Source organism: Myotis daubentonii, chromosome 7 (genome assembly GCF_963259705.1).
Source record: "Myotis daubentonii chromosome 7, mMyoDau2.1, whole genome shotgun sequence".
In the NCBI taxonomy this organism is placed as follows: domain Eukaryota; kingdom Metazoa; phylum Chordata; class Mammalia; order Chiroptera; family Vespertilionidae; genus Myotis; species Myotis daubentonii.
The window spans coordinates 75,801,164-75,817,257 of record NC_081846.1 but is presented as its reverse complement, the minus strand read 5'-3'; the positions used below and the strand labels follow the sequence as shown (position 1 = coordinate 75,817,257).

Genomic DNA, 16,094 nt, shown 5'->3' with positions numbered 1-16,094 from the left:
GAAAGCAATCTTCTTGTCATTCCTACTGACTGGGAGCATGAGGTCTGAGATGCGCTCAATCTTGGACTGTCTCGTGGTGGTACCGTGGGCTCTGCCAGCCACTGACTGGCACAAACTAGATGTGGTTTAACATTCCATGGAGGCTGGAGGGCACAGGCTAATGCATTAAGCATTGCTGACCTTTGCATGTGATCTGGATTGTTCTCATTTGAATTCTCTACCCTAAAGAAATGCACTAGCAGAAATCTCAATTGTGCATACTTTCCTTGGTTCTATATCTGTATGTATATTCATATCCGTATCCATATCTTTATCTATATCTATCCATGTCTATGTCTATGTCTATATCTATATCTAATCTATATCTATATCTGATGGAGGATTTGAGGGGCAAACAAGACACCAGGAAAATGAATGTGGAAAACTAGAGATAATGACTCGTTTCTCCTCACTATTCTTTTCCTCAGCCACTGTATTATAACTTTAGTATGTTCCTTTTGTTCACATTTTTGTTTAATAGTAGACAAAGATAAGAAAGCATGACATTTTTTATTATCTAATAGTTACTATAGAAATGATCTTTATATGGCTGTCATTCTCAGGCAGACATCATTCAGTCAGGCTAAGGCTTGTGCCCATCAGCCATCCAAGTACATCAGAAGGCAGCTGTTGTACACGGCCTTCGCACCTTCCGTCTGGTCTGTGACAGGCGGACAAGGACAACAGTGCTAGGCAGGCTGGTACTTGTCAAGTGAAGCCAGAACACCTTCCAGAGGGATTTGAATCGGGTCAGGTTTTATCATTCGTAGCTTTATTTTTGAGGCATTCCCAGAGTTATAATTAGAGATACGTGAAAGAGAAATAGCCTGAAGCATTGCTGATGGATGAACTCTACCTACATGTGCAGCACATTTTTAAAATTATTTTTGATACAGAGACATATATTTTTGTTCTTTTTGACATATTTTGGAAAGGCTACCTTTCTCACAGGAGTTGTTTTGAAGTGGAAATGATGGGGCCCCTGGATATGGTGTCACAGTGGATAATTGCTTATGTGGTAGAACATCAGGAATTCCATTCTTACCCCTATCTCACTGCCCCCAAGCACAGCATATAAAATCCTAAAAGTCTCCATAGGAAATGGCATTTTGAAACTGAGAGGCCATGACTATCTTTGAAAAGGCACTTTTATATTCTGAAACAAATGAATTTAGATAACACATTAAAAGTAGGGAAATACATGGTTTATATCTCACATAATAATAATGGGGATCCTTTCCATTTTCTATTATTGTCTGCTAGATAAATCCACCTTTAATGGGAAGCATCTGAGATCATTTTGCATTGTCACAGGTACTATGTAGAGTAAGAGACAGTTTTCTCTTCTCTGTGTCTGGTGTGTGGGAGCTGGTGCAAGGCCTTGCCTGCTTTTCATTCTAAGAATTGGGTTCTCGTGCTCACAACCACCTATCAATGCCTCCTCTTCTTGTCTGTATTCACAACGGGGTGTGAATTATAATGATGCTATAAACTGCTCCCCCTGCAGGGATGGTGGTTTGATTACTAGAATTGGATTGAAAGATTTAATCTGTTCACCTTCTTTCACTCAGAATTGTCAACATATGCAAGACTGACAGGGATAAGGACAGGTGGGGAGTTTAAGGTGGAAAAAACACTATCTTCTTTGCTCCTCCTGCTGGACCTTGCTCCCAGCTTGTCCCCATGGAGTTAGTGTGGAGTCACAGCTTCGGCCATGGGTAGCTCCGTTGAAGCTTACGTGCACACCTTTGGGTCACTAGCACATGAAGAAATACAGTCCTCAAATTTGGAAAAGCCCACCTAAGCCTCCTTTCACTTGTTCATGGCTTCAGTTAAAAAAATATTGACCCTTCTGCTATTTGTTGTTCTTCTCTTTTCTCTCCCCAATCCACATTCACTTTTTCTAACGATCTCTAGTAGAATATACACTAAACTAGTGGGCTAAACACTATATCCTTAGGTTGATAGAAAAATTAAAACCCTCCAAGTATTAGCCTCACTAAAGGTGAACTGAATCTGTGGTCAGGAAGTGATTATTGTAACTCCTTCTTGCTATCCAGTGGCTAAAATTCCACTCTCTAAACTGTATGCCTTTACTTTGAGGAGATGATCCATGTACCTGTCAGATTCACTGGATGAATCGGGGCTGGGAGCCTCTTACACAAGAGCTGACTTGCATCCTTTCTTGTGAGGAGGTAACGACTCAGAAAGGCCTCCCCTGAATTTCACATGTATCCATTTCAGGAGTAATGAGCCTTTGGAGAAGCAATAAAGCATCTTCCAGCCTTAGTTTTTAAATATGTAAAATGAGCATAGTAAGTGATGAAATAGTTTTGATGATTTATTAATTCGGGGTAATATAAGTAAAGTGGCTGTCACAGTCTTGGTGTAGGGTAGATCTTAATTAATGCCTGCGCCTTCCTCCTGTTGGACTGCATTCGCTGTGAAGGTGAGATTTATGTTTTCTGTTCCTCCTGTGGCTTCCCACAGTCCATTAGAGTGATCTACATACAGCAGTTAATGCTTACGGGATGATGCTACCTGATTAATATGGAATTTAGTAAATGAAGGTAAGCGGTTGGCTGGCCCCAGCCCCCATGGACTTGGCAGTTGTGTGTCTTTCAGAGCAGAAGCACCTGGGGGAAGCCTGATGTCTATTGCAGGCATGAACACTGATGTGTGATTAAAGCTAAGTGCTAACCAGAGAATCTAAGGTTTTTGTTTTATGCTGAGCTTGTGCTATGATCTGATCCTACTTAGAGTCAGGACAAGGGCAGCACAAATGAGTGACTAAAAGAATTTATTGACTGAGGAGCTGCAATCTATAGATTTATGGTGGGAAGGATGCACCTTGATTGATAGAGGAAAACTGCACATGCCCCTCCACGGCAGTGAGGTGTAGGAATAGGACACCCAGAGGCCCTCTGAAAAGACTGATCAATTTCTGAGCTGGTTGTCAAACGATGTAAATCATGGAGACCCATGCCGTGTCCTACTCAAAGACGTAAATTAACAAACATAGGTGTCAATAAGTGGAATATAGGCATCACCTATAGGAACAGAAGTCATCCAAAGTGTGTGGCAGTGAAAGCTCAGAGGTCAGTGTAGTTTGCTGCTTACGTGTAGTTTAGAGCCCTGTATGTTTCAGGCATCTCTACTGGAGGTGGCCCAGGAAGGGAGCTGAGCCTTTCCTTGGGTTTTATTTTGACTGATTAATAACATAGATTGGGACGTATGATCTATAGAGTCTAAGAGTCTTTTTTAAAGGGAGGTCATGGGTTAACCCTAGACCAAGATAACCCAAATCCAGCAGTTAGGACTCTGTAACACTTGCCCAGCCCTGCAATATTCTAAGGAAGCTTGGCTCCCTCTTGTGGCCTAAAACCATGAGTCGGTTTGTTCTAGCCTCCTGGCTGTGCTAAGAGCAGCCAGTCTTTTGCCACCTGCACCTTGAACTTTGTAACCTTTTCGTCTGCTTACTGTTGGCGGAATGAGGGGCATGGCCCTGGAAAAACGATGGGAGAGACATACCTGGCTTTGTTACCCCTCATGCTTCCTAACATGTCCTCTTGTTGAAAGGGGGATGTGGCATCTAACTCACTTTCTGGAAACTCAATGTTTTCATGCTATATTTCTATCAAAGACTCATTTTTTTTTTACTTACCCCAAGGCATAAATGAATACTAATTTTTAGATGTCACCATGCAACAAGATTGGTTTAATTTAAAAACTAGAGGCCCTGCCGAAACCGGTTTGGCTCAGTGGATAGAGCGGCGGCCTGTGGACTGAGGGGTCCCAGGTTCGATTCCGGTCAAGGGCATGTACCTGGGTTTCAGGCACATCCCCAGTAGGAGATGTGCAGGAGGCAGCTGATTGATGTTTCTCTCTCATCTATGTTTCTAACTCTGTCTCTCTCCCTTCCTCTCTGTAAAAAAGCAATAAAATATATTTAAAAATAAATAAAAAAATAAAAAAATAAAAACTAGAGGCCCGATGCACGAAATCTGTGCAAGGGGCTTGGCCCTTACAGCCCCGGCTTCGTTCGGAAGGTTGTTTGGCTGTCTGGTCTAATTGGCATATTATGCTTTTATTATTATAGATGAATTAAAATAATTGAAGCAGTTGATTTAATTTGGTTTTTAGAGGATGGAACATAAAATAGGAGATCGTTGGAAGGTGGGTGCAGCCTCAGAAGTGAGGCATCAGGAGGATCACAGATAGGAAATGCTGAGTAAAGGGATTTACTAGCTCTCAGTCACTTTTCTTTAGCTCACTGTGTTTTTAAAATTTATCTATTAGTTTCTATCACTTAAAAATGGAGCGATTTCATATAAAAGCAAAATATAATTTGGATTTCTGGATTCTTAGACAAAAATCAGAAGATTTGACAAAAGAGAGTCCATATTCCCTCATGGCCACAATCAATGAAAGCTGAAGATTAGCCAACTATTTCAGAGCAAGGCACATCCTCCATAGTACCACAGACCCCACCACTCCCTATAGTCTTACACTTTATCCATTTCCCTCAATTTGTACCTGCTTGACTCCTATGAGACTGAGTTTGTGACTCTGTAGGCTTGCAGCATGTAAGGTTCATTTATATCCTAATTGTGGTGGAACTTTGTGCCCTAGTTTCACAGTACTTTCTTTTTTTAACTGAATAATAGCCCAGGGACCCATGTTTAGCCAGAATGGGGAGTGCAGGTCCAATGAGGTACAGTCTTCACAGGGCAGGCTGACCTGAAAGTCTCAGGGAATGAAGCTGTGAATGCTCAGGCATCTACCAACGGAATATACCAAAGTGTAGTTATATTTTGACTTAATACTGAGTAACAATACTGTCAAAAATGACAGCAGAAAGAAAATATAGATTTACCTGTGTTTAGGCTATTTCTGTGAGTGTTCATTCATTTTTACTTATTTACTAATACCATTGGACACATGCTACTTGTGATTTTTTTTTATTATGTCCGAACTCTCCAATTTCTAGGTTGTAATCTTGAGAATACAGATTTCCAGCTCTACTTCTTTTCCATTTACTTCTTTTATCTTCATATCATTCCCATTTCCCATAAGAGAAAACACATCACAGTGATTCATGTTTTAGAGCTGTAGGTATTCAAATGAAAGCTTCATCTCTTCACTAGCTGCTACTTGTTTCTTTTGTTGGTTAGGGCTGGAACCCTGTAAACGTCTTGTTTTCCTCTTTTTAGGATTTAGAATGAGACAGCGCCATGTCCTCATGGAATCCACGGGGCCTGCAGGACACTGCCCGCATTTGGTCGAATCTGTTCCCTGCGAGGACCCGATGTGTTACCGATGGCTGGTATCTGAAGGCATCTGTATCCCAGATCATGGGAAATGTGGCCCGGGACATCGCATCCTGAAGGCTGTCTGCCAGAATGACCGAGGTATGACGCACACAAACACAAGTATGTTCGAAGTGATATCTGCCCAGTGGAACAGCAGCAGTCTCTACCAGGTCACTTTCCTGAGAGGGAGAAACAGTCTATTCTAATCTTGAATATGTTTAATTCAAGGGCCACATTGCTGCAGAGTAAGCTGCCTTGACTTCATATGGGGCCACATACTCCCTGACAAAAGAACACTATTTGATTCTGCCTAAATGTAATACAGTGAACCTGGAGATTTCGCTGAAGCTTTCAATTTATCAAGACATAGAACACAGACACTGCCTGGGTAGTCTTCAATTTATCAGCACAGAACAATTTTTATTTGCTGCTTTGGATGTCCATATGTAACATGCTTTTATATAGCTTTTATATATTAGTAACAAATACTACATTGTAAAGATTTCAGGGCTACCACTCCTGAAAAAAATACTGAGCATCTTTTTATTCGTATAGCATTAGACAGGGATCAGTTCTAGATGGAATACTAACATTTCTAAAGAGCCAGTTATAAATGAAAGTTGTTGAGATTTACAAAACTAGTAACAATAGTGTATTTTCTCTATTGCCAGCCTTCTAGTACAATGGTTATTTGAAGTGAGATGTGATTTAGAAAATATGTAACTAACATAAAAATGAGAAAAGTGACACTTAAAACCTTTATCCAACAGTTGAAAAATTTGGTTTCTTGGAAGAATATTGAGTCTGTCTATTAATCAGCTCTACCATGAGAAGCTCATTTGTAATGCTCTCGGTGTGTGGAGTGAAATGTTTTGACTTATGAGATGAAGTAATACATAGAAGGGAAGTCAAAGTGGATTCCGAGTGGATATTAACATCTACACGGACTTGACATTCAACAGTGCATTTCCTTGTTTCCTTTTGTGCTTCCCCACCCCTTCTCCTCTCTCTGTCATTGTTCTCTCTTTCCCTCTTCCTCCCTCCTTTCCAGCACTCCCTTCCTCCCCTTTTCTCATCCACATTTCCTTCCTCCTTTTTTATTTCCTCCTTCTCAGTCTTCTTTTAATTATTGCTGTAATTAAACAAATATACATCTTATTAGGTGATGTAATTGGTAACCCCTGAAGCCAGGTGGCTGTTTAATTAAAAAGAGAGCAACAACAGATTGTATTAGCTCAGTCCTTTTTGACTAGTTAAAACAAATAGTGGCTTTAAATTTTAACAAATAATTTTTGGAATAAGGTAACATATGTGCAGTTTATTAAGAGAGGCAAATGAGGTCATTTTTGTATTGCTTTCATTCGAATTCAAGAAGAGTAGTATAGAGATTGAGAACCTGGGCTTAAAACTGAGGCTCTAGTGTCAGACAGGTTGGAATTTCAAATCTGCTGCTCACCTGCTAGATGCTTTCAGGAAAATTATTTAACTGTGGAAACATTCTTTCATTCTGCTGGAAAGCGGTGATAACAAGACCTGCCACTCATGCTCAGAATATGAGGATTCAGTAAGTGTTGTAAAAGTGAATAGTGAGATGCTGGGCACATAACCATTCGAAAGAAGCTAGAAGCCTATTTTATTTATAATGTACATTTGTTAGTGTTCTCTGAGCTGGGAGAATAAAGCAAAAAACATTCCTTTAGAAATAAAAATAATAATGAGGATTAGAATAACCATACTTCTTCCTCCCAGCCTCCAGCTGTGAAAACAAGAGAATCATTTCTTAGGTTGAGACACATTAACAAATGACCGTCAGGCTTTGTCATTTCATAGCCCGCATTGCAGACCTGTGATGGTTTATAATGTCTGTAAGGCTTTGGACTTCTTCACATTTTGTGCTGTGCCTTGCACAGTATTGCAGAGTGTGACCTTCAGATTTAAAATTACATATATGTATTTGGTCTTCGTCCCTGTTTCTGGCACAGAGCTCTTAAAATCTGAGGAATTTCCTGAGTGATAAGAGCAATGGAAACATCTTTTGTTATTAAATTTGGTCTCTGGTCCTTCGTTCCTGAAATTGCTTTCATAACGGTGAAATGGTGTCTCATAATTCATACCAAGCCCCTTCCCAACACCACGGGTCTTATGCTGAGACTTATGGAAACCATCTAAGAACAGGTCTGGGCCAGAGGAGCACCACAAAGAAAGGCTAGAACTTTCCTTTCCGCCCCCTGATTTTCAGGGGAGGAGAGGGGCTGGAGGTTGAATCCATCACCAATGGCCAGTGACTTCACTCATCATGCCTATGCATTAAAGCCTCCATGAAAACCCAAAAGGATGAGGTTTGGTGAACACATGGAGATTTGGGGAGGGTGGCAAATGGAAGCTCCACACACTTTCCCAAACCTTGCCCTGTGCATCTCTTCCATCTGACTGCTTCTGAATTATATCCTTTCATAATAAACTAGTGACCGAGTAAGTAAAACAGGTTTCCTGAGTTCTGTGAGCTGCTCCAGCAAATTAATGGAACCCAAGGACAGGATCTTGGGATTTATAGCCAGCTGTTCAGAACCACGGGTGTCTGAGGTGACGGGCGAAGTTATGGGGCTGCGGAACATGATGCTGTCTTCTGGCAGGTAGTGTCAGAATTGAGTTGAATGACAGGACAATCAGCTGGTACAAATCAGAGGCAATGACTTTACCATTCTACAGCAGTTCTAGAGTTTTATTGCATTTTCCTAGGAAATGGCTAATTTTCAGCGTTGATCTCACTCAGTTTCTATGGGGGAGAAGTAGGAGTTACTGCTGGCTCGTATCAGTTGCACGAATTCTTTGTGTTTTTTAAATACCTGAATGTCTCCATCATTTGTGGGGCAACAGCCATGGTCATGGTTATGAGAACATGCTCGCCTCCTGATGGCTGAGGCAGTCATCCATTCACTGAGAAACTGAACATGTGGTCTGGTTGCAGTTTCCACAGTGTAGCTGCTATGAGATTTGGGATGATTGATGATAGAAGTTCTGCAGGTAAGTATTTTTGTTCGACTTCTCACACATTATTATTGTCTTTCCATAGCTGCAAGATTTGACAGACACTCATATAAATGCTTGGATTGAAAAGGGGAGTCTATATATATATATATTCCCAAATGTCTATACACACTTTGAGTAATTATAAAGACAGTATTTATTAAAATACATTTCATTTTCAAAATTGAGCTATCAGCTGTTAAGGTGTGTATATATAATTTTGGGGCACCCTGTATATATACTTAGTAAGTCTCCTGTAATTATTTTCTTGTAACATTTGGTAGTTGTTTTTTTTTTCATCTCTCTGAGTTTAATTGTTTCATGAGCTTTTTATTTCAGAATTATTCAGAGTTTAATGGTTAAGACAAAAAGAAATGTCTTTCTTTGGATTTTTTTAAAAAAAGAAGACAAAAAAAGAGACAGCCTTTTATTAGATCTAGTCAGACTTGAGGCTTGTTACCATTTGCAAGATAACGTGCTTTGTCCCTCATTTTTAGGCTTAGCATGTTAACTCATGCCAGGTATCCCCATATAACAAAAGAACATTCAACATCCTTGCAATTCAGACTGTAGAATGAAGAGATTTATGTATAGCCACTATCAAGATTCTATAGGCCCAGCCGGTGTGGCTCAGTGGTTGAGTGTTGACCTATGAACCAGGAGGTCAGGGTTCGATACCTGGTCAGGACACATGCCTGGGTTGGGGACTCAATTCCCAGTGTGAGGTATGCAGGAGGCAGCCTATCAATGATTCTCTCTCATCATTGATGTGTGTGTGTCTCTCCCTCTCCCTTCCTCTCTGAAATCAATAAAAATATGTATATTAAAAAAAAAGATTCTGTAGGACTTTTGTCAGCGTTTTGTTGGGCATTACTTGAGCCACTAGGAGCACATATTTTCCTTCACAGCAGGTTATTCAGACTTAGCTTGAAAATTTCAGAAATACATATTCTATGTCACACTGAAGCCAGGAAGTAAATGGAAATAGCAGTTTGATCTATCTAAGATTTGTGGGCTAGAAAATGTGATCGACTTTGGACTACCTAATATCCAAGTAGGTGTCTATGAATTTCTACAGCTATCTCTGTAGATTCACTTTGACCCATTCACTACTTTGATTTATTAGTAATACTGTCCAATCAGTCTCACTGAAGTTCCTATTTCTCACCCATTCTGGGATTGTGGCAAATAATGTTTTAGTCCTTTGTCAGTGATCTTTTTTTCAGGAAGACTATTGTATAATATAGATTACATGAATGAGAATTCTGACTTAGAAACTGGTTTCCAGTACTTTGGTGGATCAGATTTGATTTCTCACTTGTGAACCATATCCTATCATTTTTATGGGCCATTAGAAGTTTACTGATTATAAAGCATACATAGGTTATGTTCCCTATTTTTCAAAGGAGGCATTTGAAAGTAAAGGGAGTTTGCTGCCAACTGCAAGCCCGACATATTTCTTAGATTATCAAGTTAATGTATTGTATTTTAAACTATTTTTCTCCAACATGTGACCAGTTCATTGTTGCCAGGTTTCCCTGCCAATTGATATAAAGTTTACCACTACGTGACATCTTCCCAGAACAGATTGGGAAAACCCACATAATGCCAAATCAGTGGATAGTGTTCCAGTGGCCACTCTGTATCATCTTTCATGTCTCCATCATGCAAAGTGGGTGATAGTGCAGGGTCACTGGATAAACACCAGACTGTTTGCTGGAGCTATCAAACCCTGATACTCACCACATGTTGCTCTATAATTTGCTAAAAAGCTGTCTTTAAAAGAACAAGTGTTTATATGTTTAACCAAACATCTTTATTTAGAGATAACCCAGTATAAATTCTGCCCTTGTAGAAAGCAAATGCCCACACTGGTGAAGAGCACAATACATCAGGAAGAATGTTAGAATGCTCACATGTTCAGAGGTACATGGAGCTCAAGTTCAAGGTTTCTTATCCTATCTAATAAAAGAGAAAAATGGTAATTGGCGTACGACGATACCCTTTTCATTGGCTAATCAGGGCTATATGCAAATTAACTGCCAACTATGATTGGCAGTTAACTGCCAACTATGATTGGCAGTTAACTGCCAACAAGATGGCGGTTAATTTGCATATGTAGGCACAATGCAGGGAGGCGAAAGGGAAAGCAGGAAGAGCCCCCTGCCACTGACAGTATTCGGAAACTCAGGGGGGAGCTAAGAGCTGGGGGGCAGGGCAAAGACGGCCCTGGGGCCGCCTTTGCCCTGCCCCCCAGCCCTGATCGGAGAATCAGGCGCCTTTGCCGCCCTGGCCAGTGATAGCAGGAAGTAGGGGTGGAGCCAGCGATGGGAGCTAGGCACGGTCGAAGCTGGCAGTCCCGGGAGCTAGGGGTCCCTTGCCTGGGCCTAAAGCGGAGCCCACGATCGCGGGGCCGCTGCAGCTGCGGGTCCCCGCTGCCCGAGCCGGACACCTCAGCCAGAGGCGTTAGGCCTGGGCAGGGGCGGAGCCTGCAACCGCGGGGAGCTGGGGGTCCCCTGCCCAGGCCTGACACCTCTGCCGGAGGCCTCAGGCCTAGTCAAGGGGCCGATCTGGTGATTGGTGATCGGAGGGTGATGAGGGTCAACTCCTCTGGCCGAGGCATCAGGCCTGGGCGGGGGGCGGAGCCGGGGATTGGGGGGATAGGATGGTCCCCTTACCCAGGCCTGAAGCCTGGGTCAGAGGCGTCAGGCTTGGGCGGGGGGTGGAGCAAGCGATCAGAGGGAGATGGGGGTCCCCTGCCCAGGCATGATTCCTGGGCCAGAGGCCTCAGGCCTGGGCGGGGACCAGAGCCAGTGATCGGGGGGAGATGGGGGTCCCCTGTCCAAGCCTGACACCTCTGGCAGAGGCGTCAGGGCTGGGCAAGGGGCCTGGAGGGTGATGGGGGTCTACGCCTCTGGCCGAGGCATCAGGCCTGGGCAAGGGGCTGATCCTGCGATTGGAGGGTGATGGGGGTCAACGCCTCAGGGCTCCCAGTATGTGAGAGGGGGCAGGCTGGGCTGAGGGACACTCCCCTCCCCACACACACCCAGTGCACGAATTTCGTGCACCGGGCCCCTAGTTTCTCATAATTGTGCTAGACCTTTCCAATGCAGATATTTTTCTACATTTGCACAGGAAGCATGAGTAATGATTTCTTATCATTAAAGTGACTTTGCTTTTTAGTTCAGAGGCATTTTTTTTATGAGTACCTGCTTTGCATCATTAAGCTTGAATAATCCAAAAATATGATCTTTAATATTGACTAAAATGGCATGTTTATAAGCTCTAACAAAATAAGAACCCTTTAAAGTATAACTTGAATTGGTGAGATGTACTTTAGAATAATTATTTACTTTAGTTGCACTAAATTTTTGGTTAATATAGATAAGTCTATGATTAAAGAGAGTCAGAAGTTTTGTTTTTTTTTGCTTGTTTGTTTTTTTATTATTTTTTAAATTTTAAAAATGTTAATAAATTTATTGGAATGACATTCCTTAATAAAATTATATAGGTGTCAGGTGTACAATTCTATAGTACATCATATGTATGTTATATTATGTGATCATCACCCCAAATCAAGTCTCCTTTCATCATCATTTATCCCTCCTTTACCCTCTTCGACCTTTACCCTCTTCGACCATCCCCCACCCTATTTCATCTGATAATCACCAAACAGTTGTCTGTGTTTATGAGTATTTTTTTTCTTAATCTCTTCATCCCTTTCACACACACACACACACTCACACCCTAATCCCCTCCCTTCTGACAGCTGTGAGTCTGTTCTCTATGCATCTGCTTCTATTTTGTTTGTTAGTTTATTTTGTTCATTAGATTCCACATATAAGTGAAATCCTATGGTACTTGTCTTTCTCTGACTGATTTACTTTACTTAGTATAATATTCTTCAAGTCCCTCCTGTCAAAAAAGGTAAGATTTCCTTCTTTTTTATAGCTGAGTGGTATTCCATTGAGTAACTGTACCACAGTTTTTTATCCACTCATCTCTTGATGGGCATTGGGCTGTTTCCAGATCTTAACTATTGTAAATAATGCTGCAATGAACATAGGGGTACATATATTCTTTCAAATTAATGCTTTAGGATTCTTTGTTTTAATTCCTAGAAGTGGTATCACTAGGTCATAGACAATTCCATTTTCAATTTTTGAAGTAACTCCATACTGCTTTCCACAGTGGCTGTACCAGTCTGCATTCCTGCCAACAGTACATGAGAATTCCCTTTTCTCCACATCCTCAACAACACTTGCTGTTTGTTGATTTATTGATGATAGTCATTCTGACAGTGGTGAGGTGATATCTTATTGTGGTTTGAATTTGCATCTCTATGATGAATAGTAATATTGAGCATCTTTTCCTGTTTATTGGCCATCTCTATGTCCTCTTTAGAGAAGTGTTTATTCAGCTTCTTGGCCCATGTTCTAATTGGTTTGTTTGTGTTTGTTTGTGTTTTGTTTTTTTTTTTGGTGTTGATTTGTATAAGTTATTTAGAAATTTTGGATATTAACCCCTTACCAGATGTATCATTGCCAAATATGTTCTCCCAATTGGTAGGTTGCTTTTTATTTTGTTGATAGTTTTACTTGCTGTGCAAAAACGTTTCAGTTTGATATATTCCAATTCACAAATCTTATTTTTTTCTTTTGTTTCCCTTGCCCGAGGCGATATATCAGAAAAAAGTATTGCTATGGGAAATGTCAGAGATTTTACTGACTATGTTTTCTTCTAGGATTTTTATGGTTTTGAACCTAATATTTAAATATTTAAGCCATTTTGTGTTTATTCTTGTGTATGGTATAGGAAGGTAGTCTAGTTTCATTTTTTGCATATATTTGTCCAATTTTCCCAACACATATATTGAATAGACTATCTTTATCCCATTGTATATTTTTGACTCCTTAATGAAATATTAATTGAGCATATAGGAATGGTTTTATTTTTGGGCTCTCTATTCTATTCCGCTGATCTATATATCTGATTTTATATCAGTACTATGCTGTTTTGATTATTATGGCCTTGTAGTATAGTTTGACATCAGGTAGCATGATTTTTCCAGCTTTGTTCTTTCTCAAGATTGCTAAGGCTATTTGGGGTCTTTTTTTTTGTCCCATATACATTTTTGGAATATCTGTTCTGTATCTGTCAGATATGCCATTGGAATTTTAATATAAATTTTATTGAATTTATAGATTGCTTTTGGTAGTATGCACATTTTAATGATGTTAGTTGTTCCTATCCATGAACGTGGTATATACTGCCACTTATTTGTATCTCTTCAATTTTCTACTTCAGTTTCTTAATAATTTTCTGAGTATAGATCTTTTACATTATCCTTGGTTAAATTTATTCCTATGTACTTTATTTTATTTTTGGTTCAATTATAAATGGGATTGTTTTCTTAGTTTCCCTTTCTGATGGTTCATTATTAGTGTATAAACATGCAACTGATTTCTGGATATTTATTTTGTATCCTGCTACTGGTGGAATCTGTAGGGATTTCTATATGAAGTATCCTGTCTTCTGCAAATACTGACAGTTTTACTTCTTTCTTTCCAATTTGGGTGCCCTTTATTTCTTCTTCTTTTGAGATTGCTATGGCTAGGACTTCCAGTACTGTGTTGAATAAGAATAGTGATAGCAGCCATTTCTGTCTTGTTTTTTATCTTAAGGGAAGCATTTTTAATTTTTGCCCATTAAGTATGATGTTGGTTGTGCATTTGTCATATATGGCCTTTATTATGTTGAGGTATGTTCCCTCTATTCCCACTTTGCTGAGAGTTTTTATCATAAATAGGTGCTGGATTTTATCAAAGGCTTTTCTTGCATCTTTACTTTTCATCACTTTTAATATTTCCTGCTAAGCCCTTCTGGCCTGAGATATTTTTGTTGAGAAATTAGCGGAGAGTGTTTTGGTTGCTTCCTTGTAGGTAACTAACTACCTTTTTCTTGCTGCTTTTAAGATTCTCTCTTTGTCTTCACTTTTTGCCAGTCTAATTATGATGTGTCTTTGTGTGGGCCTCTTTGGATTCATCTACTCTGGGACTCTCTGTGCTTCTTGGATTGTGAGTCTTTTCCCCCCCTCACCAGGTTAGGAAAGTTTTCAGTCATTGTTTTATCAAATAGTTTCTTGATCCCTTTCTCTCTCTTTTCTCCTTTAGGTACCCCTATGATATGGTTGTGTTACACTTCATGTTTTCCCAAAGGCTTATAAACTATCCTAATTTATGAAATTTTTAAATCATATTGCAGCTCTGATTGGTTTTCTGCTATGTTGTCTTCCATATTGCTGATTTGATCCTCTGCTTCATCCAACCTACTGTTGGTTCTGTCTTGTGTATTCTTCATTTTACTGGTTAATTTTATGGGTTCTGTGTTCTTTATTATGCTTGCTATCTCTTTGTTGAACTGCTCACTGAGTTTCTTGAACATCCTTATAACCATTACTAGAGGCCCAGAGCATGAAATTGGTGCATAGGGTGATGGGGGAAAGGGTCCCATCAGCCCAGCCTGCACCCTCTCCAAACTGGGACCCCTTGGGCGATGTCTGACTGCCAGTTTAGGCCCGATCATGGGTATTGGGCTAAACCGGCAGTCAGACATCCCTCTCACAATCCTGGACTGCTGGCTCCTAATCACTCACCTGCCTGCCTGCCTGGACACCCTTAACTGCCCCCCTTCTACTGGCCTCATCGCCCTTCACTGCCTTGGCATGCGAGCCTGATTGCCCCTAACTGTTCCCCCTGCCCACCTGGTCACCCCCAATTGCCACCCTCTGCTGGCCTGGCCACCCCTAACTGCCCGCTCCTACTGGCCTGGTTGTCCCCAACTGCCCCCCCCCACCAGCCTAGTCATCCCTCACTGCCCCCCCCGGCCAGCCTAATTGCCCCCAACTGCCCTCCCTGCTGACCTGGTCGCCCCCAACTGCACCCCCTCTGCTGGCCTGGTCTCTCCTAACTGCCCCCACACCCCCGCTGGCCTGGTTGCCTCTTACTGCCCCACTGCCAGCCTGGTCGCCCCTCACGCCCCCCCCCCCCCCCCACTGGCCAGGTCACCCCACGCAGCCTGCTGTTCAGTCATTTGGTCGTCCCTCACTAACCCTCCTGCCAGCCTGGTTATAGGCAGCCATCTTTTGAGGGCATGAGGGTTAATTTGCATATTACCTCTTTATTATATAGGATTTTGAACTCTTTAACTGGTAAATTTCTTGCCTTCATTTTATTTACTGTTTTGTTTTTTTTGTTGTTGTTGTTGATTTTTTAGAGAATTCTCCTGTTCTTTCATTTGAGGACTGTTTATTGGTCTCTTCATTTTGACTGCCTCTTTGTGTTTGTTTCTATGTATTAGGTAGATATCTATGACTCCCAGTCTTGGTAGGATGGCCTTATGTTGTAGGTGTCCTATGGGACCCAGTGGCACAGGTTCCTTAATCACCTGAGCTGGGTGCTTCAGGAATGGCCTCCTGTTGTAATTGAGCCTTACTTTCTATTGGCCTGTTTGTGCATGACCTTGACATTCAGGCTGACTGACTGTGAGGACCCTTATCTCAGTATGGAGGCTGCTGTGCAGGTGCTGACCACACAAAGTGGAATTCGCCGTGGCAGGGTCTGGAACCTGCCGATCTCTCATTGGATGTGCTGCTTGTGAAGTTAATCGGATCCTCCTCTGATGTTGTCTGAAGATGGCCACTGGGTGTGTTGGTAC

General features: G+C 41.3%; 1 protein-coding gene across 1 annotated transcript in view; it reads left to right on the top strand.

Moving 5' to 3' along the window:
* The window catches only part of THSD7B (thrombospondin type 1 domain containing 7B), a 747,617-nt gene that overhangs the window by 263,827 nt on the left and 467,696 nt on the right, over positions 1 to 16,094 (top strand). The window contains exon 6 of the mRNA XM_059702510.1: positions 5,253 to 5,450. Within this exon, the coding sequence (XP_059558493.1) occupies positions 5,253 to 5,450 (198 nt within the window). The remainder of the gene's footprint in view (positions 1 to 5,252; positions 5,451 to 16,094) is intronic.